At 37.2% G+C, this 27,558-nt stretch overlaps 1 protein-coding gene and 2 pseudogenes across 3 annotated transcripts; 2 read left to right on the top strand and 1 right to left on the bottom strand.

Annotated features, from left to right (window-relative positions):
- The first annotated feature begins 3,200 nt into the window (after positions 1-3,200).
- On the top strand, positions 3,201-11,678 carry LOC143563505 (uncharacterized; annotated as a pseudogene). The gene is made up of 9 exons (XR_013140681.1): positions 3,201-3,592; positions 3,691-3,877; positions 3,999-4,132; positions 4,203-4,319; positions 9,140-9,370; positions 10,046-10,201; positions 10,276-10,355; positions 10,437-10,486; positions 11,375-11,678. The product of XR_013140681.1 is annotated as an uncharacterized LOC143563505 (transcript).
- A 6,009-nt stretch (positions 11,679-17,687) lies between these two features.
- Positions 17,688-18,827, bottom strand: LOC143563492 (F-box/LRR-repeat protein At3g26922-like; annotated as a pseudogene).
- A 3,280-nt stretch (positions 18,828-22,107) lies between these two features.
- LOC143563491 (uncharacterized) lies at positions 22,108-25,830 on the top strand. Of its 2 annotated transcripts, none has more exons than XM_077051021.1 (7): positions 22,108-22,280; positions 23,894-23,934; positions 24,032-24,095; positions 24,175-24,363; positions 25,123-25,194; positions 25,291-25,466; positions 25,564-25,830. In XM_077051021.1, exons 1-7 carry the CDS (start codon positions 22,128-22,130, stop codon positions 25,679-25,681), a joined length of 813 nt encoding a protein of 270 aa, XP_076907136.1. In that variant the 5' UTR covers positions 22,108-22,127; the 3' UTR covers positions 25,682-25,830. The 2 variants fall into 2 exon arrangements, with proteins under 2 accessions (XP_076907136.1, XP_076907137.1); XM_077051022.1 differs by having other exon boundaries at positions 22,132-22,280; positions 24,027-24,095; positions 25,564-25,827.
- The last annotated feature ends 1,728 nt before the right edge of the window (positions 25,831-27,558 follow it).

Below are 27,558 nucleotides of genomic sequence, written 5' to 3'. Positions count from 1 at the left end.
GGCTTATTGCTTCTATCCTGACGTTATTTTGTTTTTTTATATTATATAATTTGGCTTTTCAATAAAAAAAACCTATCTTTCGTTTCTTTTTTAAAAAATATAGAAGTCAAAATCGAGCTAAGAAACCGATATATCTTATGTTTAAATTGTCTAAAATATTGCTTTGCCATCAACGACAAAGATTATTCTATAATTAAGGAATAAACTGTCCTATGTTACAAGGCCCTAAGTTATAAACCCAAAAATAAGTATTCCCGGATTAAAACGACGGACTTTGTTTTTTATGTTTTAGTTGTTATGTTTAGTATCGTTTATGTTTTAATAATGTTTGTAATAGTTATTTTTTAAATAAATAAAATGTTCGTCGTTATTAAAAAAGTAACAAAAATTAATCATGAGTAACAAAAGTAATTATAATAAAACAAATCAAAACTAAATATTAGTTGAACAAGTTACAAATAATTTTACCAAAACAAATAATTACAACTCTTCTTCGTCTTCATTCTCGTCTTCACCCTCGTCTTCGTTATCGGAAGAAACCCCGTCCTCCGCCTCCTCATCATGAATATGACGCTCTATTAGTATTTCGTCTTCAAAGTTCGCCTTGTGTTGTACACGATCCACCGCATCCAAATGGTCCTTTAGGCAAATGCAAACCTCTAGAGACTCGGGAGTTAGTTTTGTTCTTCGCATAGATAACACCCTCCCACTAAGAGAAAAAACCGATTCGGAAGCAACCGTTGAGGCTTGTACGGCAAGCAAATCACGAGCCATGGCGGATAGAATGGGAAATTCGTTTTGTTTACCTTTCCACCAAGCCAACAAATCAATATTGCGAATTTCGTCGACCGTTGCGCCCTCAACATAGTTTGCTCCACTATATCGACCAAGTTCGCTACTTGGTGTGTTTCCTCTTTGCCTCTTAGATGCCGATTCACGAATCCCATTCATCAAGTTTATAAGTGGGTCATTGCACGGCCTACTAGTTGTTGTTTTTTTCACAAAAGACGATCTCGTGCTTGGACCATACATTTGAAAATAATGGTCATAAAGGTCTTGAAGGTTTCTGTGGAACTTGTCCTTCGCTTCCGTCGACAACTTCGGGTCAATCTCGTGCATACCTAAGTTGTCGAATATTTCCTCAATCGTTGTTTCAACCCCATTAACATTCCAATAGGGGTTTAATGTGGCGGCACAAGTAAAGACCGGCGGTATGTTTTCAAAATATTTTATGAACTTTTCTTTCATCACCGCAACAATATTTTCGAAGAGTTTGTTCTTCTCCGCAAAGCTTTTAAAAACACAAGACATATAGTACAATTCTTGCAAAACCCAACAACTAGTAGGGTAATAGACTCCCGATAATTTTGTTGTTGACTTTTTGAACACGTCAAGATACTCCAACAAATAACCGACTTGGACCCAAACACTTTCCGGAAACATATCGGCCTCGCGTTCTTCAACAAGATTGTTATGAAAAGCTTGTAAAGTTTGGCGTTGGGCAAAAGCACACTTTAACATATGACAAGTTGAGTTCCAACGGGTTGGAACGTCCCAATTCGGCCCCAAATACTTTCTTTCAACCGACTTGCAATAGTTCTTATATTCAAGATGTCTTCTTTTACCACTTTTGAAGACATCTTGTAACATAAGTCTAAAGTATTTTAAATCATCACAAATGTTTTCATTGTCAAGACCTATTTGAACAACCAAGTTGATGATATGTGCAACACATCGGACATGAAAAAAATCCCCGAAACAAGGTGGTGAATATTTAATGATAAATTTTTCAGCCGCCTTAGTATTGTTTGAAGCGTTGTCAAACGAAATCGAAAATATTTTATTTCTCAAGTTGTAAGTCGTTATAACTTCATCAAGTAATTCAAACAATTTTTCGGCGGTATGTGGGAACGGGAAGTTTTCAAAAGCGATGGTGCGTTTCATCAATTGCCATGTCACAGGATCAACCCAATGAGCGGTGACACATATGTATGATTCGGGCAACCCGTGTGGTGCCGACCAAACATCGGTAGTTAAACTAACCATGGCTTCTAAAGAATGAAAAGACTCGATTAACTCTTTTTTAGCACACTCCCACAACCTGATACAATGACGTCTTAAGGTAGTACGACTTACATGTGTGTATCTCGGTTGTAGAGTTTCGCGAATCAACGACGTCAACTCCGGGTCATCAAAGTGGTTAAACGGCAAACCTCGTTGAATAACGAACTTTGCCATTCTATCTTGAACTTGAGTCGTGTTGTAACGAAATAGTGTACCATCTTTACCCAAGTCAATTTGATCGGTCGCGCCAATCCCTTTCAACGCCTTGCAATATGGCTTCTCGATGTGCTTTCTCAAAGTAGAGTTGGAATCGTGCTTTAATATTGAACCACATAGTTTTCAACGAGCCTTTTGATAACCTTCGTCATCCACAATCAAATCCCAACTCTTCCATATGTCTTGGTTGCGGTTATGGTTGACTACCGTAACAACCCTTGGGTCCTCCGTAACAGGAACGGGGGCAACAAAAACACTCTTCTTAGCCTTATTGTTAGTTTTTTTGATGGGTGCCATAATAATATTTAGTTGGATGGTCGGGTAACGGAACGGGTTTGCTAAAGGAGTAGTATTTAGTTTGTTTTTGAGTTTGGTGGTGAAATTAGTGGTGGAAAACAAGTTATATATAGGTTTGGGCATCAAAAACCGGTTCCAACGGCTATATTACCGTTGGAACCGGTTCCAACGGATCTATTGTCTCTCGAAAACCGGTTCCAACGGCTATATTACTGTTGGAACCGGTTCCAACGGCTAATTGGTGGCTAAAAAACCGGTTCCAACGGCTATATTACCGTTGGAACCGGTTCCAACGGCTACTTTGACTTTTGTTTGACTCTTAAAAAAAAACCCGCCGGAACCGGTTTTTCCGGGTACGAACCGAACCGGTTACAATTAAGAACCGGGTAGGAACCGGGTTGGAACTGTACTAACATACAAATATGAGAACCGGGTACGATTTTCGGGTACAAAAATACCCAAACCGGGTATTGTACCAACCGGGTTGGAACTGGAACCGGTTCCGGTTCGGTTCCACCAGTTAGGTTCCGGAACCGGTTTTTTTGTGCACGTCTAGCCCTAACACACACAAGAGAAACAACTATAAATCCTAAACAAAAATCTATTCCACTAAAACTAAACATATGAATTTCAAAAATGAGACAAACATCATTTCTGATACTAGCCTTGATCTCCATGCTCCTAGTAACATTTGCTACCGCAACGGTACCACTAGACCGCGATTAAGCATTGTGAACGAAAATCCCATTTATTATCCAAAGGACGTGCCCCTTTCACCTGATTTTGTATTCTACAACTATACACAAACTCTTGATCATTTCAACTATAAGCCGAAAGTTACATGACTTTCCAACAACGGTATATAGTTAATTCCAAGTATTGGGGCGGGTCCAATACGAGTTCTCCAATCTTTGTTTATATGGGTGCTGAGGTAGATGTAACTATCGAACTGTCTGTGGCAGGATTTTTTCCGATCCTTGCTTCACAGTTCCACGGTCTCTTGGTGTATATAGAGGTAAGTCTTTTAAATACAAGTTTCATTAAACAACATAGAAGGCCAGACGATTAAGTCACTATATAAAAACATAATACAAAATAATGTCTGATTTGTAGCATCGATACTATGGGACTTCAATGCCATTTGGATCAAAAGACAAAGCATATAAGGATGCCAATAGTCTTGGATTCTTTAGTTCGGAACAAGCCTTAGCAGACTATGCTCAGATAATCCTTAATCTAAAACAAAACTTATCTGCTGAAAGTTGTCCCGTTATAGTTGTTGGAGGATCCTATGGCGGAAGTAAGTTCTATTTAGAGGTCTAAACTAAACAAGTTCGGCTTATTTATTATTTGTTTAATTATATTACGTATAACTATTTTTATATATACTTATAAACTTAATTTATTTTTTTTGGGTTTAGTGTTAGCCTCGTGGTTTCGTTTAAAATATCCACACATAGCATACAGTGCATTGGCAGCTTCTGCCCCAATACTCTATTTTAAGGATCTCACACCGGAAAATGGTTATGCTCTAGTGGTGTCTAATGATTTTAGTGTAAGTGAGCAAAACAATTAACTAGATATATTATATGGAGATATCATTGATACAACCTTTAATTGCACAGAGTACAAGTGAGCCTTGCTACAAAACCATTAAAGATTCTTGGGCTGAAATTGATAGAGGTGGTGCTCAGCCCAATGGGCTTTTGACACTTTCTCAATTATTCAACACTTGCTTGTAAGTTTAGTTGCTACATGCCTACATTGCATTAGAGTGAAAAAAAAAACCGAACCTGAAAAAAATCTTGGAATCAGGTTTTTACTACCCGTAGGATACGGACAGGGTATGCATTTCAGTACTAAAACTCATATTTGGAACTAGACCTGATTTGTATCCGGTAACACCTGAAAACCAGAACCGGGTTTTCCAATGTCCAAAACCATGTTTTAAAAAATGTTTGATCTATACTTGAAAAATATCTAAAAATTACTCCAAAAAAGTGCAACACCTTAAAAAACGCAATCTATACCAAAAAATACCCGAAAATAAGGTTTTTTTAAATATCCGAAAATATGGTATTCAAATAACTGATTTTAAAATACTTGGTTCTATACCAACCCAAACCCGATGCATAGGGTGTGGTTTTTAAAGACAATACATGGACCAGAACCTGAACCGGGTATGACCAATATCCGGTCATACCCGGAACCAGTATCAGGAAAACCCAATTTGTGCACCTCTACATTACATCTTTGAATAATCTTCCAATATTATTTTTCAAAAATTGTTTTGTAAGTCTATTTGCTACATTGCACTTGCTTGTATGGGTTACACATACATTATCCCTTTCAACAATCATCCAATATTATTTTTCAACATTGTTGTAAGGCCCCGAACCCGGTAGCCCTACTTTAGCGTCGGATTTACTCATAAACACAGTTCTTCAAATCAGAGTTTATTAAAACTTTTCGCGGAATATAAAACATCAATCATTTGTTACAAAACGTTAAACCTTTTCTTTGATACCATAACACAAAACTTTATATTTAAAACATCTTTACTTCTTTCTTCAGATGCCAGCCGTTCAATCCATGCCGTGTGTCATCCTCATGCTAACTCTGTAATCAGCTCACCTGCGTGCATACTAAAAGTCAGCTACGCTGAGTGAGTTCTAGTTAATCAAACGTCATGCAATACATACACATACATACATATCCGTTGATACATATCCATACTTCACTAGTTACCCTGCTGTTCTACTTACATACTTGCTACCATACATACATACATATCTACAATCACTAACCTCAGTCTACCGAGAGTACGTTCATAGTTCACCGTCTATACCTGTACTCAAGGTCGTGAACACGTACAAAGGTCCGCAGTCCTTACCTATGTTCACCCTTTATGGTACGTGCAAGGTCCGCAGTCCTTCCCTATACCATCCTACATCCACAACACGTACAAGGCCCACAGTCCTCCCCTATGTTGCAACCTAAACCATAGCACGTACGAGGTCCGCAGTCCTCCCCTATGCTACCACAATACAACTACAGCACGTATAAGGTCCACAGTCCTTTCCTATGCTGATGCCTATCTATAATACGTATAAGGTCCGCAGTCCTTAACTACGTTGTCGTCGATTATCTGTAACACGTATAAGGCCCACCGTCCCTATCTACGTTTACATCTATCATCTACTTTGCGTATAAGGCCCGCAGTCCTTAACTACGTCATCACCAGCCGAGTCTATGTCCGACAAAAGCTAGAGGGATTTGCCATCCTAACTTACTATGTCGAACGTAGAACTCACATACCATTCGTGTACCTGTATACACCTACTTCACATATACAATAATTACATCATAGCATAAGAACACCCTAGGCGTTCTTTACATCATTCATTAACAACCATACCTCTTGTCGATACGTGCAATATCCGAAGATCGTTCACGCCCCGACAAGTATTCATTTGTAATGTTCATACATCTTCGATGTATAATATTCGTACCTTTATTTTTGACCTGACAGTACGCGCAATATCCGAAGATCGTTCGCGTACCGACAAGCAACCATTCATATCCATCACATATATCACATATGGCATACACTTATCACTTAGGATAAATGTATTAACAACACATCGAGTATGCACACAGCCCCGAAAACATAACACATAAATGGGGCTAGAAACTCACCTGAATACTGTTACGCTCTCCGTTAATAGTTATTCCCCTCTTTGAGCAGTGCACGGCTAACTGTATAATATTTACACATATCAATTAACTACTACTACTCGTTTTGTATTTCTATCTATATATGACCCACAACGAACGGGGGTCCGGGGGCAGCGCCCCTGGCAGCGGGGTTCTAGGGGCGGCAGCCCCTAGCGGGGTCCAAGGGGCAGAGCCCCTGGCTGGGGTTAAGCTGCCAGGTCAGCTTGGAAAAATTTTATTTTCGATAACTGCCTTAACACATTTTCAATTAGGTTTTTAATTTATTTTATAAACGAACTTCGCTTCAGGCGAAGTTAAACCTTAGGCGAACTTGGCTTCAGGCGAAGTTATACCTTAGGCGAACTTGGCTTCAGGCGAAGTTAAACCTTAGGCGAACTTGGCTTCAGGCGAAGTTAAACCTTAGGCGAACTTGGCTTCAGGCGAAGTTAAACCTTAGGCGAACTTGGCTTCAGGCGAAGTTATCCTTAGGCGAACTTGGCTTCAGGCGAAGTTATACCTTAGGCGAACTTGGCTTCAGGCGAAGTTAAACCTTAGGCGAACTTGGCTTCAGGCGAAGTTAAACCTTAGGCGAACTTGGCTTCAGGCGAAGTTATCCTTAGGCGAAGTTACGCTTGAAGGCGAAGTTACGCTTGAAGGCGAAGTTCATCAGGCGAACTTAATCTTGCAGGCGAAGTTGTCGCGCTGCAGATCTGTTTGCCCATAACTCCTTCGTTTCTTAGCCAAATAACTCGATTTTGGTACCCACGGAACCGTATGATCGGCGCCTACAAACCCCAACCATCAAATCGGCCTAAAATCGACGTTTTAGGGGTCCGATTTGGGCAGTTGGGTTTCGGGTCCGGTTAACCCATCCAATCCTAACCATTTTCAGTAATAATAGCTTTGTTAGATTAGTTCTTACCTTACCAACTCAGATCTATCAACAAATCTCGGGTCTCGGCTTCGAATCTAGATCGGTTAGAATGTGTGTTTTGAGGGTGTAAGGAGTGTGTGTTAGGGAGTTTGGTGAGAAATGAGATATTTTGGGATTTTGGGGGTATTTATATCCCTGAAATCCCATTCTCATTTAACCTATCTCAATTAACCCAAGTCCATAACCCACTTCCATTACCCGACACTAGCCCGACCCTTACCAACTCCTATTCTTTTATTTATTTCCTGATAACCCGAGAAAACTTCCCATCTATTAATAAGTAATATAATTAATATTACCTTTGAAATTTCGGGATGTTACAAGTCTTCCCTCCTTAAAGAGGTTTCGTCCCCGAAACCTAACTTATTCCCTATAAAAGGAAAACTTCTTACATTTACACGTTTTATAGAATTGCTTTCGCTTTCTGAGTTACCCTTCCTACTTCCGACTTTACAGCCATCGAATGGTGGTCATGTGTTTTAGCTATTTAAGGTAGCTTGTCCATGAGACCCTCGATGCACCAAGACTCATCTCATCCTTCTAAGGGTTTCGATTAGTACTTTTAACACTATTGTCTAAAACAACCTTTCATCATAACATAATAATCATTCTTAACCAAACTCAAAATAATTACACGCCACAGATAAACATAAGTTTTAAACCTTAACACAAAACAAGTTCTTAAGCAAATGTAATTTAATAAAACCATTGCATGAGCAATTATTCCTTCATCAGGTGTTCCTCTCTGCAGTTTCCCAAGGTCTTCATCCTTTCGCACCTACCGCCCCTGATTCCTTGCAATCCCTAGCCATGTGGTCAGCTTTTCCGCATTTGAAGCACTTTGGACGATCAGGGCATTCTCGAGAATAATGCCCACTCTTTCCACACCGATAGCACCTGTCTGTCCCAGTCTTGCATTCTCCCAGGTGCACTTGCCCACACGTCTTACATGCATCCTTGTTCCCAACCTTGGCCTTCCTCTCATCAGTTGTTGTCACCATCTCGCCAGACCGCTTAGCAGAGGTAGCCCATTTCTTCTCCTTCTTTTCCCCCACCACCACATCGTCCTCAGCCAGGTCAGCATAAACCACTTCTGCAAGTTCAACAGCAGAGTCAAAAGTAGCAGGTTTATTTGCCCTGACCAACATGCGGACTTTTTGTGGCAATCCCCTCACATAACATTTGATTCTTTTGACCTCAGTGTCAACCATATCAGGCACCAATCTAGATAGTCGGCTGAATTCAGTAGTATACTCACGATGCGTCATCATACCAGCCTTCAAATTCAGGAACTTCATCTCCGTCCTTTCAACCTCTGCATCTGCACAGAACTTCTTCATCACCAACTCTTTCAGATCGTCCCATCTCAACGCCTTGATCTCATCCCTAGTTTTTCTCTGCTCCACACTTTCCCACCAATACATAGCTTCTTCCACAAATGACTGAGTAGCAGTTGGGTTTCGGGTCCGGTTAACCCATCCAATCCTAACCATTTTCAGTAATAATAGCTTTGTTAGATTAGTTCTTACCTTACCAACTCAGATCTATCAACAAATCTCGGGTCTCGGCTTCGAATCTAGATCGGTTAGAATGTGTGTTTTGAGGGTGTAAGGAGTGTGTGTTAGGGAGTTTGGTGAGAAATGAGATATTTTGGGATTTTGGGGGTATTTATATCCCTGAAATCCCATTCTCATTTAACCTATCTCAATTAACCCAAGTCCATAACCCACTTCCATTACCCGACACTAGCCCGACCCTTACCAACTCCTATTCTTTTATTTATTTCCTGATAACCCGAGAAAACTTCCCATCTATTAATAAGTAATATAATTAATATTACCTTTGAAATTTCGGGATGTTACAATTGTTAGTATGTTTAATCTCAAATTTTTATATATTTTTTCGCCGAAGCCGTTAAACACATCACAGGAGCTCAAGGACGATTTGGAGTATCTATATAATGGTATGGCTCGGTATAACAAAAATAATTCCCTATACACCTTTTGCAATGCATCTGATACGACCGATAATGAGGAATACATTCTCAATAAAATCACGGCTGGATACAATGCGGTACATGGACAAAGTTGTAAACGAGTTTTCCCTTATAGTCTAAGCAAAGATTTCGGATGGGATTGGCAGGTAGACGTGTTGAGATTATATAAAAAGCAATATATGAACATGTTTCTTAGATGAGTGAACTGCAGTTTTCGTCCCTGTGGTTTGTTCAAATCTACGGTTTAGTCCAATAGTTTCAAATTTGCGATTTTCATCCCCGTGTTTCATTGTACTTGCAATTAAACCAAACCCCACTAACCCCGTTAAGTCTAGTCGTTAAACCTATCAGTGTGCCCTTCACGTGAGGGGAAATTTTGTCCTTTTTTGTTTCTCAAATACACCCCGTCCCCTCACGTGAGGGGGCTTGCGAATTAGAGCTGAGATTTATTTCGAAAGAAAAAGGACAAAACTGCCCTCACGTGAGGGGCACGCTGATGGGTTTAACGACCAGACTTAACGGAGTTAGTGAGTTCGGGTTTTATTGCAAGTGAAATAAAACTATAGGAACGAAAATCGCAAATTTGAAAATATTGGACTAAAACCGCAGATTTGAACAAAACACAAGGACGTAAATCGCATTTTACTCTTCTTAGATTTTAATCGTATATCTTAACATACTTATCAATCTTTTTCATCGATAAATAACTATTAAGTATATCGTGCATGATTAAAAATGCTGCATATGTCAGTAACTTATGTCTGACGTAACTTGACACCAAGTTTGTATAATGTAACATATTACATTTTTGTTTTATGCAGTCGCGTACCGAAATGGTGATGCCAATGGGGCGTGGTGACAATGAGACGATGTTTCAAGCGAAGTCGTTCGATATGGCTAACTTTACAAAAGAATGTGAGCAAGTATTTGGTGTTACACCAAGACCTTATTGGGCACCAATAGAGTTTGGAGGCCATGTAAGTTTTAACATTTTATTTTGTTTTCTTTTGTTGATCTTGCTTTAGAAGTTATAGATTTATATGTCTTGCAGGATATTAAAAATGTGTTGAACATGTTTGCAAGTAACATTATATTTTCTAATGGATTACAAGATCCATACAGCTCAGGAGGGTAAGAAACATGACTTTTTTTTGTACATTTTTTGGTTATAATATTATTTTTAACTGATTAAATGAATTATTTAAATGACAGAGTTCTTCAAAACATATCAGACACTATAGTTGCTATTTATACACAAGAAGGTATCAAAAGTTCAAAACAAGTTTTATTTATTTTTTCCCCCATTTTGTGGTATCACCAATGCTGTAAAACTCGGTAAGCGCTAGTCAGGCGATGAGATAGAAACTAGCGATTAATCCGATTAAAATTTACATGTAACTTTTCAAATTTTATTTTTATAATTTTCAATTATGACTACATGTACAAACGAGCCGAGCCGCTCGTGAGCTACTCGAGATCGGCTCGTGAAAAAGCGCGATCGAGCCGAGCTTAATCGAGCATGAGCCCGAGCATGAGCATAAAAGTAAGCTCGCTTAATAGATGAACCCGAGCCTGAGCTTCACTTATCGAGCTCGAACTAGCTCGCGAGCTTAAACGAGCCTGTCATTAATTTTTTTAATATATATATTTTTAATAATTATTAATTTATATATATAGTATGATGAAAAAATAACCAAATATAACTAAATAATATGTATTATTATATACATAAAATTATAATAAAATAAATCGTATAAAAATAACTATAAATATATAAAAATTAATTAATAAATAGTAAACGAGCCGAGACCGAGCCGAGCTTGAGCTTGGAAATCTACTCACGAGCCAAGCTCGAGTTTTGAAAATAGAGCTTGAGCCCATTTAAGTTAAATATGAGCCGAGTTCGAGCCTTGTCAAGCTCGGGCTTGGGTCGGCTCGTTTGCACCCATAACTTTGACCAAATACGGATTAATCGGCGACCAGTCGGTCGGGTACCAATTAGCGATTAATCAGGGATTAATCGACGCCTAAGCAGGATTTTTACAACCATGGGTATCAGTAATGTGACAAGCGGAGTAGCGTAACAACTAACATGCAAAAAAGACTACAAACATATTATTAATTGTGTGTTATGTGGAAATGATAATTAGGTCATCATTGTTGGGATTTGCATACTCCAATGGATAGTGATCCAGAATGGTTGGTTGCACAAAGAATGGAAGAGATTAAAGTCATAGAAGGATGGCTAGCAATGTACTCACATCCTTAATATCAATATATTGTCCCACAAGATGTATATTATTGTTTCATAAATATAAACATAAGTCAATTACTATTCAAGCCTTACACAAAAACACATATCCTTGAATAGTTAAGTCTTGTAAGCACAAAAATTATAAACTTCAACATCCCAAAAGGGTGAACATTAACAAGACGATGGAGAACCTGAAAGAATTAAAAGAAGTGTTTTAAAAACCGGTAAAACCAGGTTTCGCATATCAGGCTGGTATTATTGGGCGGTTTGCTAGAACATCGAACCGTCAGTTTTTTTTTCTAAAATACCAGTTTAAACTGGCAAACCGGTTTTAAGCCCAAGACATTTTTAACATTTTCGGCTTGTATGTATTAAAAATTACTTTTAACTTAAAGTTTAATATTGAAACAAGTAAACTTCTGGATTATTTTTTGAAAATCGAGTGCTTTTGTATTATTTTTTTTAATTGTGGATTAACTTTTGGATTATGTTTTATTATGGAATCATATACTTTTGGGCTATTTTTTTTAGTTGAAGTTGCATTTATATAACATTACAAGGTAAACTATTCAACCCGGTTACCGGTTATCCCATTTTTAACCCAATCCAGTACGAGTTAAAAACCAATTTTTAAAACATTGATTAAAAGTATAAGTTTTACTTAATATGAATAATTATATTTATCGTAACTCCTATAATACTATAATACAACTTTTATCGTGAGAAGTGTACAAATAACTGTTAGGATTAAACGCACACACGAAACTGAACACACACACGAAAGCAATAAACGAACACGAGGATTTAACGTGGTTCGGTCTAAACTGACCTACGTCCACGGGTGGCAACTAGGTATATCTTTATTGAGTGACCAAATATTACAAGTACATAATGTTGTTTATATAGAGACTGAACTAGGGTTAGTAAATTATTATGCAAGAAATCTAAACCGGGCCGGGCTTGGGCCCGACCGCCCACACCCGTCTCCTCTTTTGACTTCATATAATAAACCGGGCCAACAAGGCCTACGAACCCAACAATCTCCCACTCGGAGGCCTTGAGTACTCTCGTCTGCACTCCTGATTGTACTTCTGTAATCTGAACATTAAACTTCTTCTAGTTGCCACCGCCTTCTCATCAATTAACCTGAAGGCCCGTTGAAGCTCCCCGGAGCTCCAACACGTCAGTCACGGCTGAAACTGCCCCTGACCCATTCTCTGTCCCTACCGGCTCCCATTGTAACGAACTACCGGATCCTGAGATAACCTGAGAACAAACACTCTCCATATTCAGCAAGTAATTCATTGTAGAGACTTTTACAGCTGGAATACTGGTTTTCTTAATCCACTGTCGACCTGGAACTGTAACTGAAACACGACATGTGCTCCCACTGTCACGATGTCCCCCAACTGATTTAACCTTCCTAGCTCGTTCATCCTGAATCTTCACTTTGGCTCTGGGTTTGTTACTTGCAAAACGAACCTTCTTCTGCCCACGAGATTCTGTGAACCGGATTTTGTCTTTCACCAAAACTGGATCCACTCCTTTCGGTGACATATCGACCATATACAACGAACCCATTTTCTTGCCACGAGCAACAACGAGATTCCCTTTGACTACTTTCCACTGCTCATTCCCGAACTTAACATCGTGCCCTTGGTCATCCAACTGCCCAACTGATATCAAACGTTTCTTCAAACTTGGAATAACCCTCACGTCTTTCAAAGTCCAAGAAGTATCGGCTGAAGTTATCAAATCAACGTCTCCCATACCCGTAACCTCTAAAATATCATCATTCGCTAGTCGAACCTTTCCAAAATCCCCAAATTTAAGATTCTTCATCGTTTCACTACAGTGAGTGGCATGAAACGATGCACCAGAATCCATCACCCAAGCATCAACGCTACTCTCAACACTACAAACCAAAGCCTCATCACTACTGACCCCGTCATCTGTGTCGTCTTCTGTAACGTTCACCTTTTTCTTACCATTCGGACACTGATTCCTGAAGTGTCCTTTCTCTTTACAACCCCAACATTCAATATCCTTACGAGTCTTAGACTGACTCCTCTTCCTACTCCCACTGCCTCGCTGTTTTCCCCTACCTCTACCTTCTGTGACTAGCATATTGCCTGATGATTCACCTGAACTTCTGCGTCTTGAATCTTCTCCCAGAATCAGATCTTGAATCCCATCGAAAGTAATATTTGTAGACGAACTACAAACTGCAGTCACTGTTTGCGACCAACTGTCGGGCAAAGAGGATAATAACAAGAGGCCTTGAACTTCATCATCAAACTTAATGTCAACTGACACTAAGCGGGATAAGATCGAATTAAGATTATTGATATGAGTTGTAACTGACCCACCCTCTTTCATTCGAGTTGTCACTAGCTCTCTGATAAGATAGACCTTATTTGCTGCCGAAGGCTTCTCATACATGTTGGATAGTGCGTCCATCATACCACGGGCTGTGGTTTCTTTCATGACGTTAAACGCCACATCTTCCGACAACGACAATGTAATGCAAGCCCTAGCTTTCTTGTCTAACTTCTTCCAATCTGCTTCTGACAACTTTTCTGGTTTTTCATCCTCAAGCACTACATCCAAGTCTTTCTGACAAAGTAGTGCCTCAATCTGCATCTTCCACCAACCGAACTTCTGTCCGTCAAACTTCTGTATCGAAACCTTTCCGTCTTCTGCCATAACAATGACTAAAATGAAAAACTGGATAAAAACAGAGACAGACACAACAATGGCACGGGCCTGAACTTAACAACTGTTCTACTAAACTCTGTTAAAAATCAACCTATTTATACGCAGCGGAATATCGAACTGAAAATCAGAAACTGAAACTTTAAACTGAAACGATAAAACCTGTCAAGCGCGGTTGACACTGGTTCACTGCTTCTTTAATGCTTCTTCTGACTTGACAACTGTTCTTCAACAAAAATAAGATCTTGATTCAACTGTTCCTGGCTCGTACTTGGCAAAATAGGATATCGACCCAAATTTCTTTACGGGCTAAACTGCCCAAACTTTGGCCCACACAATCAAATTTGAGCTTGTTGCCCTTGTAATTTAAAAGCCCAAAAAATTGATCTGGTCTAACTCCTAAGCCCAAACTCAACCTTTTAATTCAACGTGGCCTAAAAAAAAAGTTAAATGGCCTACTGCCCTAACACACGGTCCAAAAAAAAAAAAACTGGCTCAACCTTCCACTTCTTGACAACAACACCTTGACCACGTTGATCTTCTTAGGTCAGCGATTGAACTGCCGAAAACGAACTGATCCACGGCGTGAATAACTACGGTGGTTACTGGTGGTGTATGGCAGTGGACTGAACCCTAGTCGCGATCGTCGGGCTGGGTTTAGTGGCGGCGAAACAGCGGCGGTGTAAACCCTAACGACAATTGGAGAACCGTAGCGGCGGCGGAACCCTAGCGCAGTAGGGTGGCGGCGGCTGGATGGTTTGGCGGCGACTCGGCTTGTTCAACGTGTTCTTCGCGTGATCCGAACCTAAGCTCTAGATACCACTTGTTAGGATTAAACGCACACACGAAACTGAACACACACACGAAAGCAATAAACGAACACGAGGATTTAACGTGGTTCGGTCTAAACTGACCTACGTCCACGGGTGGCAACTAGGTATATCTTTATTGAGTGACCAAATATTACAAGTACATAATGTTGTTTATATAGAGACTGAACTAGGGTTAGTAAATTATTATGCAAGAAATCTAAACCGGGCCGGGCTTGGGCCCGACCGCCCACACCTGTCTCCTCTTTTGACTTCATATAATAAACCGGGCCAACAAGGCCTACGAACCCAACAATAACTTGCGTAATTATGTTAACACTAGAGTAATTATTATTACACTATAACTCAATAATTCTTATTACACTATATCATTTTTATAACATAATTACTCTAGTTCAAAACTGTAATTACTCTAGTTATTTGTATGTTTCGTATGTTAATTTTATTTGTACCAGATCTCACCACATAATTAGTATATAGTAACGGTTTTAAAAAAACTATAAAAAATCAAGAACTTACATTTGTCGACAAGGCGGATGTGATGCGATAGCAAGTTCACTTATTATCACATTGGATCTTCAAACGATCCGCCATAACACCCATGCTAGCTTCCGCCTCAGCGCACAAACTATTAAAACTTACTTGCAACTTAGCCCAATGCGACGCAGGCAGCTTTGTGACTACTCCTTCAATCTTCCACAGCATTGAAATTGCATGACCAGTATCTTTAAACCCTTTCTTGAACCGCTCGTTGATGCGTGCCATCCGTTCAATATGACACTTCACATTTGTGTGAACTTCAGCTTGCTCGTGTTCTGTTTCCGTGTGGTTCTTCAATGGTTCCTTGCGTTTTTTCATACGAGCTGTTTTTGGTTCACTATTTTTTTTCCACTGATCTAGTAGCGCCTGCAATTCTCGCATAAGGTTTCGTGCTGATGAAACGTTCATCGCAGCTCTAGCCTCCTGCATGGATCAGATAATAAGCATGAAACATATACATAATCTTCATTTGGTTCACTTTAAATAAAACATAACCAGGCCGTCTCAGAGAATCCCTTAAAATTTTGGGGCTCAGGATGAGTAAAAAATGGGGGCCCTAAAATAACGTTTTAATTATGTGATAAATAATTTGACATTTTTACCAATCAGGTTTAGAGGTGCACATTCCGGTTAACCAATAGCCGGTTATTTGTCTAACCGTTTAATAATTTGGCGGGAAATAACCGGTTAGACAGGTTAATCGGATCGGTTACTAACCGGTTTTGATAAAAAAATAAAAATTGGTTAACCGGTTGGTGAATAACCAGATAAAAACCGGTTAATAATAAAATAATTATAAAAAAAACCGGTTAACCGATTTATAATCGGTTCCGAAATCAATAATATAAACCGGTTTCTAACTGGCGGTTTTTTTCGGCTAGTAACCGGTTAGACTGTTCACCTCTAATCAGGTTGCAATTCCAAAGCAAAAAATAATAAAAATAATAATAACACTAATAATAATAATAAACAAGTTACTAGATGGCCCATCAACCGTTCAAAAAAAAAGGCCCATCAAGGGCGGCTATGAGGCAGGGTCGGGTGGTCGACCGACCCCAGCCCGGCACCCCGATAAGCCCGAATTTTTTTTCAATAAAATTATATTTGTTTTTTTGAAAAAAAATATATGTATGCTTAATGTTTAAACCCAATTACTCAACTAGTTTAAAGCCCAAATTATTTTCGCCTTTGGCCCAAAAAAATTTTCACGATTCTCGTAGACGGCCCTGTGGCCCATATAAAACAGAAAGGAAAGTTTTTTGTTAATAAAAAAATGAACACCACACACACAAATTGAACACCAATGACCTTTGGTTTCATGGACTAGCACTTTTTCCATTAAACCAATAAGTCATTTTGTAGGCTTTTGTTTATATAATTTCTTTTTTAACAATTATGGGTTTCTCGGGAGACTAGCCCTGAACATAGTAGAGTAATAAGTAAAATGTATGTAAGATACCTCATATGAAACCAGTGTGAAGGTGGCACATTGAGAACTATCTAGCAAATAGTTTTTTACTTCAGTAGACATGGTTATTTCCGGCTCGGTAACATCAGCTTGATAAATCTTTAAACTCGTTAAGTTGGTAAATGGAGAAGGTTGATGCGAGATTAGTCCCATTGATAAAGAAAGAAGCTGTAAATAATGGCAAAAGGAATCATGAATACAATCTCACTATACCTCTTTTAAATGCTGTAAACGAACCAAACGTTCAGCGAATAGTTAGTGAACCATTCGTTTAGGATTGTTCGATTAATAAAAGAACGACCATGAACAAGAAATTACGTTCGATTAGTTAAACAAACGAACATGAACCAAGCCCCTGCTCATTCAGTTGTGTTCGTGAACGTTCGTTTGTATATGTTGCTCATGAAAGTTTTTCGTACATTTATTTATTATATCTAAACATTTTATATAACTCCCATTTCCTTTCTCATTATTCACATTGATGAATACATCGATCTCATCACTAGGCTCCGCTGATTTTATCTGTGTTCGTGAACCGTTCATGAACACATTCATTTCCTTAATGAACGAACACGAACATAAATCTCGTTTGTTAAGTGTTCGTGAACACAATATTTCTTCAACAACAAACATGAACAAGGCCTTGTTCGTGTTCACTCAGTTCGTTTACAGCTCTACTGTTAATTGCTTTGCCAATCATAAGTATATATCCATGTTTGTATTCAAAATATTCGTTAGATGCGCAAGATAAACATTAACGACCAATACCACTATACCAGCATACCTTGACAAGTTCCAAGTTAAGTGTAAGAAATTTGACACTACGAAGTTGTTGAAGCAGACAAACAATTTTGCGCGTATACTCCTCATATTTAAAGTCATATTGAATACATACATCTGCCGTCTCCAAATGAAGAAGGTCAGCAGAAACCTTCAGCGGCCAAGCATCATTCTTATCTTTATCAACTTTATAACTCAAGGAGGCAAGGTTAGGTGCGGAAACCAAATGTATCCTTGACGAATTTATTATCGTGAGATTCTTAAGTTGAGGTGTAACCACCTTGACACGCTCAGAACAATCAAGTGTTAGATAAGATAATCCATCATGGCATATACTGATATCATGCAAATGATAGTCATCGTTCATTAGTTTACAGTTATTTAAAGCGAGATTTTTCAAGTTTGCACAACTGGAGAAAAGACGAGCACAATTGTCATTCGTATTGTCATCAAAAAATGAAGTCATATTTTCATCAAACAATGCGACACACATGAGATTCAATGTTTCTAAAGCTGGAAGGTCCCAAGTAGGCGGGATCCTAACGTAGTCTGTAACCATAACCAGACAAAGTGAGACTTTTGAGGGTTCGAGAATTAAAGACCGAAAGAGGGGCTTCGTATAAGTTTTCTTGAAACCCCTCCTTTCCAGGCAAGCAAGTGACGTTTAGCTCTCGGACATTATGAGAAAATGCATGTTTCAAAACTCTTTTGACGAATGGTTGGTTAGCGTTTTTAGTAAAAGAGAGTTTGACAGACTGCGCTTCTATTTGATTGTTTCGGGTGGCCAGAACATGTGTAACAAATTTGGAGAACTTGGTTAAGGAACGGAAATCCTCGCTTGAGAAATTGAGAGAGGGCATTGTAGTCCAGAGATACCTCCATCTAGACGACAACGCGCTTGTTTGGATTGCTTGTTTAATGCCAGTAAAAGACAAGATTTTATGAATAAGATCATCTGGCAAGTTGCTTAGTCTATCGCGATCAATACTTCGTCTAGTTTTACGACGCCTAGCCATTCTCTCCTAACCCAAAGACATAAGAATCTTGTTACAACATAACACAAGACAAATAAAAAACAAAGTGTGAAGACAGTAAAGAATAAGCAAAACTCGAAACAAATGAAATTGGGAACATAACCATTTGTGGTAATAAGTCCAGGCTTGTAAATGAACCGAACGTTCAGTACTGTTCGTGAACCGTTCGGCGGTAAGTTCGTTTATTTAACAAACGGACGAACATGAACAAAAAATTTGTGTTCGTTTAATTAAATGAGCGAACGAACATGAACACATGTTTCGTTCATTCGTTTATTTATGTTCATTTATGTTTGTGTATGTGTTAATAGAGAATAATTTAATATTAGTTCGATGAGTCATCTACTTAAAGGTTTTATATTTGTTCATTTAAGTGTGTTCATTTATGTTCGTTTTTACATTTGTTCATATATATGTCCGTTTGTCTTTGTCTAGTTATGCTCATTTATGTCCGTTAAGACTTTAAACAAACAAACATAAACGAATATGTGGTCGATTAAGTGTTCGTGTTCATTTACAGGCCTAAATAAGCCATGTATCATTTCAAAGAAGAACAAATCATGCATCATTCATAATTTTTTTATTTTTTAAAATCAAACTACATATTTCATTAAAAAGCAAAGTTTACGTCGATACAGAAGACAAACGGGCAACAAGCTGCGCCGCTTGCCCTTTTTGGATAGCAAAACTAGAGGGTGCATCGTTCGGATATTAGCCTCCACCGTATTAACCAATCGGTTGTTCAGTTAATTGGTTCGGTTAATAACCAAAATCAAACTTGGGCTAAAACATTTACTTAGAACTATATAAAATGGATGCATAGCACATCAAATGGAGGTACATAAGCTATAAATATATGAAAATATGAATGATATGATTTGGTTCGGTTAACCGAGGGTAAAAAAAATAACCGAAAACTGCTTTTCGATTAAGTTCAGTTGGGTTCCGTCGGTTTTCGGTTCAATTATTGCTCACCCCTAGCAAAACTAAGTCGTTTAAAATAACATTCATATAACGTGGGGTCATACATTACGTCATTTCAACTAAAATAAATTTAGATGAAACTAAGACACAGCACTGATCTTAACTGATAATTAGTTGGGATGAGTGTGAAAATGTGGCAATGCAAATGCATATTAATTATACCTGGAAACCCCAGGTGAGTGGTCCAATGCCGACGTGTTGGTGGTGGCTTCTTTAAAATGTTAACACTCCACACCATACTTAATATATAAGTTGTAAAAATAAAAATAAACTAGGTAACCACACAGGGTCTATTGGTGTCGATTAGGTTTGTAACAGTAATGAGTAATGACTATAAACTCAAATAATAAGCATAACAGTTTGATAATTGTATAACTTATGATAAAGAAAAACAAATTAGTCTGTTGGTTGGTAAAACTCACGTGGTGCGGCTGAGAGTGAAAGTCGACACATTCGACCAGTATCGAGATAGCTCATACCAACCAGTATTATTCATACGCCACAATGACTTTTCTGATTGTTATTTAGTTGTCCAAGTTAAGACATCCCAGATAGTCACCCGTTATAAGATAGTTCCCACACAAATACGTTTAGTTACGGAGTTCTTATCCATATGTGATGCCTTAAAACATGCTGTGATAGTTTTTATGTAACATTTATTATGAACCTAACATGTCTCTTTTATCCAAATGTGAGATTTTTCTATATATGTTACAAGTAACCTAGTGTTTATTGTCTTTAAAATCAATTGAGAATGATAAAATTAATGTCTATGAACAAATTATGTATCTACTTAATAGGAGATGTAAGTGTCACAAAAGAAACATCTATTTGATTGGACCACATGACGGGATGAGGTGATGTCATATCATCCTTTTTTTTGTTTTAAAACTAGTATTTACATCCCGTGTTGCGACGGAGGTGTATAACCTTATATTTACATACCCACTTCACTTGAAAGCATGAAGTTATCACCACCACCGCCTTCATTCGGCATCCTCTCTCCCGCAATCGTAAATTACGTTAACCATTAAGTAAACTTGACAAAAAGTAGACGTAAAAACGTTGAACCACACACGCTCATTGCATCGTGTTAACACACAAAAATTAGACCGAAACATAAAATATAAAAAAATAACTAAGTCAACTTAACATCTACGCGTTGCGATGGGGCTGTTAAACGGTAAAATAGACATGACGCTCAACCACACATATGTGTTGCAGCGCGTTAACTAGTTAAATTCAAACGTAAATGTTAAACAAAATGTAAAAGATGAAAAGTATAGGGCACAAAAGTTAAAATTGAAAAAATATATTTTGTGACATACTTGCAAACTATGTAAAAGTGTAGGGACCAAAAGTACAAAAATGAAAGTTATATAAAAATGAATATTACATTATACAAACTTGGATGCATAATGTATAAAACACTAATGCATGTTTCTCCCACTTTTATTATTATATAAATATGCAATTTTCATTTTTATAAAATGTTTTTTGAGGCTTAGTAATTTATGTTTACGATTCAACGTGGTACCGTTGATGACAACCAAATTCAAGTCAGTTCACCCCCATAACATGCAAGTTTATATGTGTATATATATGTTAATATGTTGGATTTTGCCATATCCTAATTTAGTTGTTTGTTTAGTTCATGTTCCGTAATCTATACCGAACATATTCACGTCTATTCACAACCACACCGCGCAAGTTTCAACATCCGACTACATGTTGTTTTATTTTTTTATCTTTATCATAGGTTATACGAGTGTTGATACTATTATGCGTGTTTACTAATCGTTATCAACTAAATTTGTCTCGATGTGTTACTACCACAATGCGACGGAATTTGTTAATTAGTAATTACATCATTTCATATTTTTCGAAAAAAACGCGGAGGAAAAAAAACCCAGTCCTGCCTGACCCGTGGTTACAAACCAGGTTTTGCTTCCTCAGAAAAATCATACTCGGACTCATTGGAACCAATCCCACCTCTACCCAGTTAAAACACAGACCCGACCCGGCCAAAACCGGATGAAAACTCAAACTGGTAAATATCTAATTATACCCGACCCAATTCTTGACGTTTATTGGTCATAACCGGAACCGAATAAGATAGGGTCATATTGTGGATGGATTAACATGCCAACCTAGGCCCACAAAATTCCAAAGTCTAAACCCATAAACAAGTCAAATCAAACAATAACCCGACCCAAATACTATATCCTGATCCTGCTTCATTCAAAACCCTGCATCACTTCACACATCATCATCATCATCATCATCGCCGTAGAGAATATGTTGCGGTTGAAGCAGCTGACGTCATACAGATCTACAGTTACTCTCACCTCTCGGTTATTATTATTATTATCGAATGGAGAAGATAAAGCAGTTTTACCGAATAATATTCCCGCACGGTTAACCTCTAACCGCTTTCTCGATTTCTATCAGGTTACTTAATTAATTAATATGATTTGATTACGCATTTATCCCCAAATTTCAAACCCTAGGCATTTAATAATCTCGCATCTATCGAATTTCATCGATTTGAAATCGTTTAGACTTACGAGAGCTCTACCTCGGCTCGGCTCGGCTCGTTTATTATTTATTAATAATAAATAATAAGTTTATATACATTTTTAGTTTTTCTTTTTTTTGTATGTATATGGTTTTTAGTTACAAGCTTATACTATTTATGTATAACATAATGTATATTATTTAGTTATAGTTTTATGGACCGTAAGTATATTTAATTCAATAAGTAGAAGTTGTATGTATAATAGGCTCGATTAGGCTTGCAAGCCAGCTCGAGCTCAATCAATGAAGCTCGGGCTCATTTTTTAAACAAGCTTTTTTTATGGCTTAGACTCGAGCTTTTAATGGTTATTATTTATTATCAAATAATAAGTTTATATACATTATTAGATTTTTTATGTATACTTTTTAGTTATTAACTTATAATATTTATGTATAACATAATGTATATTATTTAGTTATTTTTAGTTATAGTTTTATGGACGGTGAGTATTATTATATATTTAATTCAATAAGTAGAAGTTGTATGTATAATTGGCTTGATTAGGCTTGCGAGCCAGCTCGAGCTCAATCAATGAAGCTCGGGCTCGTTTATTAAACAAGTTTTTTTTATTTCTTAGACTCGAGCTTTTAATGGTTATTATGTTGCAAACGAGCCAAGTTCGAGCTCGGCTTGTTTATACTTATGAGAGCTTGAGCTCGGCTCGTTTTGAGCTCTTGTTCTAACGCTCAAGCTCTCTGCTCGTGTGTCATTTCTTCAAGCTGGAGTTCGACGTTCGGCTAGTTTGTTGTTTATTAATTATTACATTTTTAGTTATTTTTATGTGTTATTTAGTTATAATTTTTATATATAACATAACATATATTATTTTAGTTATTTTTATTATTAGGTTTGGTTCAGCCGTTCAGTTATTAGGCTCATTCGAAACCAAAGTCATTGGTTAATCTGATTTATTAAGTATTAAACAATCGGTTTCGGTTATTAGGTTCGTTTTTATTCCGTTAGTTTGTCTGTTTTCGGTTCGGTTGATAAGAAAAACTGAACTTTGGCTAAATTTTTTGCTTAAAATGCGTGAAATAAAGGTATACATACATTAAATAGAGGTATAAAAGCTAGAAATATGTGAAAATATGAATGGTTCGGTTAAACTAGGGTAAAAAAATAAACCGATTTTCAGTAAATTTCTGAACAGTTTCGTCAGTTTATGGTTCGGTTTGGTTATTGCTCACCCCTAATTGTTATAATTTTACGTATAGTTAATACTATTATGTAAATGTATATTTAATTCAGTAAATAAAAATTATGTATATAATAGTCTCGTTTAGGCTCGAAAGCTAGCTCGAGTTCAATAAGTGAAGTTGGGGCACGGGTCCGGGCTCGTTTTTTAAACAAGCTTAATTTAAGGCTCAGGCTTAGCTTTTAAGTTTTAACGAGCCAATCTCGAGTAGCTCACGAGTCAGCGTAACTTGTTTGCGCTTTGTGTACCCCTAGTACTTGCAATTTGTAATGAAGTGCGGTTTGAATGCAGCTCGGAAATAAGGATGCGATCGAGAAAGAGCGTGCTCGACTGTAAGTTTTAGAATTTGGTGTTGTATAACTGCAATATGTTCTTTAGTGGTCTAGTGGATCATATTGGTTAATTTTTGTTTTGTGTGATTTAGGGCAGTAAAGATGAAATGAATAGAGGATATTTTGCTGATATGGCAGAACTCAAAGAACATGGTGGTAAGGTAAGTTGTTTCTTAATATATGCAGATTATATGAATTCTTTACGGTTTATAGTTTATCGAATATATACACATTACACAGATTGCTACAGCAAATAAGATTATCATTCCAGCAATGTCAGCTGTGAAGTTTCCTCAGCTAGAAGTCAATTCTTCAAATGGCAAATGTTTCAAACTACCAATAACTACTTATGGAACTGACAGTGAGTCGATGAAGGATGAAATCCCGAAAGCTACTTTGATGTGCCTTTCGTTTCGAGCAACCTCTCAGGTTCTAAGTTTATTTCATTTCTCATCAATTTAGTATAAGGAATTATGTTGATCTGTGTTACATGATATTAAAAATGTTTTTTTAATACTTGTTAATTGTAGCATAGCTAATAATAAACCTGCTAAAGAGAGATTGTTTATATGCAAATTTCTGGGTTGTCGCATATGTATATGAAATGTTAGTTATAGTATGATGTAAAGTTTATAACTTGGAATATATATTACATATATATTGAAATTAGGGGTGCAACGAGCCAGGTCCGAGCTCGACTAAGCTAGAGTTTGGCCTATTTTGTTGTACGGGAGCTCGAGCTTGGCTTGTTAGTCTTTTTGTCGAGCTCTAGCTCATCTTGGGCTTGGCTTGTTATTTGTTTTGATATAGTTTGTTTATATATGCATATGTACATATATATTTAATAACAAGCCTTGTTTACATTTTATTTATTAATTTGTATACATTTTTAAATGTTTTTATAATTGTTTTGATATAGTTTGTTTATATATGCATATGTACATATATATTATTTAGTTATTTTTATCCTAATTTCATATATAGTAAATATTATTATATATTTGTATTACATTAACTAAAAATCATATAAATAATAGGCTCGTTTAGGCTCGCGAGCCAGCTTGAGCTCGATAGGCGAAGCTTGGGCTCGCGCTCGTTTAAGCTCAGCTCGATTCTAGCAGATCTCGAGTAGCTCACGAGCCGGCACGACTCGTTTGCACCCCTAATTGAAATGCCATCTTTTTATAGGCAATGACTGATTCTTGGAGTGCTCCTTTTATTGAAGCTTTCAAAGACTCAAATAAAGTTCGGTTATATGAGGTATTATGAGTTTTTGCATATTCTTTATAGAAAATTTTGTTTTCTTGCATATTTTTAGTTTTATAGAGATTACGAGTTTTCTTTTGTGTGTTTCAGATATCATTCATTGAATCATTTTTGCTATCTTTAACCCCAATAAAGAAGCTTTTACTTATGATGTTAAAGAAGTCAAAACCCGAGGAAAATGGTGTGCTGCATAAACAAATCGCGTATGCGTTTGGTGATCATTATTACTTTAGAAAAGAGCTTAAAATACTCAACCTTCTAACTGGGTAACAATCTTTCTATTTGTATCTTTCTTCTTAGCTTATGAAATATAAAATGTTATTTGTTTTTTTATAAACTTTTGTTATCTTTAATAATCTACAGTTACATGTTCTTGCTGGACAAATTTGGTAGAATACGTTGGCAAGGGTATGGCAATGCGACGCCCGATGAATTGTCTTCACTCCTATCGTGCACCTCGCTTCTGCTCGAAGAAGAATGATGGTAACAAAAGTTTTGTAATTCTTTTTGTTAAAAGATTGTTATAATAAAATTCAAAACATGTCTCCTTAACATGTTACGGTTTATATTTTTCGAACTATGGACTTTAATATCTAAGATAGTGATGTATCTTGTTGCCTTTTAAGTCAAAGTTGAGAAAAATTCTTTTTGCTAATGTTCATGTGCCATCGTATCCTCTCGTGAACTATGGTTCTGTTGTCAAAAGGCGTGCGATGTCTATAAAGTATGTACAAAGGAGATGCGTAACTACATCATTTGACCTTTCTTGTTTCTAATAATCAGTTGAGTCTTTTTGCACAACTTTTTAACGTTTTCATGGTCATACGATGAGTCTTTGATCCTTGCGTTTAGGTTTGATTGGCTTCCCCATCGTCTAAACAATCAACAACTTCAAATTGTAAAAGAACCGAACGGTCAGTGGACCATTTGGGGGGGGGGGGAATTATTTTATCCAAATTACGAATTTCTGTCTACCTTCTATCATATTGCAACGAATTTTTGTAGGTTCTATAGGTCGCGTGCAGGAAATATACCAACACATGTGCATGTAAACGTATGTTGTTTTATGTATGTTTTAAAGGGTTAAAACAGGTGAATAAACATTGAATTAAAACAATTTTCTTATATATTAGCTACAAATGGGGTATCTATAGCCATGGTGCAAGATTTCCCATTTAGGTTCACTTTGACTAAGGAGGCCCTTGACATCACAAACAAGTGTCGTGGCACAAAAAGTTACAAAAAGGTTGTTGGACTTAAGGGCCGATAAATTACTATACACAAATAAGCGTCATACACTCATACTCATGGCACAAACAAGTGTCTCGAATGAATGCTTGCTTTACGACCGACCAATATTCTTGTTTTCGATGGGTAGGGGAAACCACGCTTATGTGGGCCTCACAAGAGTGTCTATCTTGTTGGGCTTAAGAATAATGAGTTTGTCAGACCAGGCATTACTAAAGGTGACATCAACCAAAGTTGTTAAACACGAGAAAACATCTTTGGAGAATCAAAACGTGTGTATCCCTTTTGTCTTTGACATATTTGGTTTCTTATCTCCGGATGTCGTGACTTTCTGAACATAATTCATCTGGTCGTGCATAGTAATTTAACGCCCCCCTAAGAACCAAAACTTTGGTTTTAGTAGAAGTGAGTTTGCTATCCAAAAGTGGGTCGCGACGCAGCTTGTTACCCGCTTACCTGCCACTTCATTGTACATCGTTTGAATGCTTATTAATTCAAAAGCCTCTATAAACCAAAAAAAGGGTTATTAAAGCAAATGTACATTTGTACTAGTTTCTCTTTGATTAATTTGGCGTACAAGACTATCTTTGACTCTTTATTTAGATTGACATAATCGATGCAATTTAGTTTTGTTAATTTAAGTCACTTGTAAGATTACGTGCATTGATTTAATTAAAAATGGAAAACATCTTAACATGTCACTGTGACGTAAGCATAAAGACTCTCTAACTTTTTCTTAAAAACGCGTAATGATTTAACAAACAATATAATTCATATGTAATCTGTAGAATAATGAAAATCTCATGTATTATTGATCAATTATATATATATATATATATAAATACAATTAGATAAATACAAGAAAACATAATAAAGTACAATCTTATAATTACGGTAACACTATAAAACTTTAATAATACATATTCTATAATATTCTCTAACATAATCTTTTTCTTAAATATTTTTTTTCTCATAAGCCCACCCAATTAGCCCTTGTGCCCCGTACTGCACCAACATCTGGTGGCGCTATCCAATTACTACTGGTCTAATCTTTGATCACCCGCTAGTTCTATCTTTTTTATTATATTTTTAACAACTTACTATTATACC

The sequence above is a fragment of the Bidens hawaiensis genome, unplaced genomic scaffold (assembly GCF_021521415.1).
Source record: "Bidens hawaiensis isolate Kalapana, Puna unplaced genomic scaffold, B.hawaiensis_p1.1 tig00021494_1, whole genome shotgun sequence".
NCBI lineage: Eukaryota > Viridiplantae > Streptophyta > Magnoliopsida > Asterales > Asteraceae > Bidens > Bidens hawaiensis.
The sequence above is the reverse complement of the archived record's forward strand: the minus strand, read 5'-3'. Positions and strand labels throughout refer to the sequence as shown.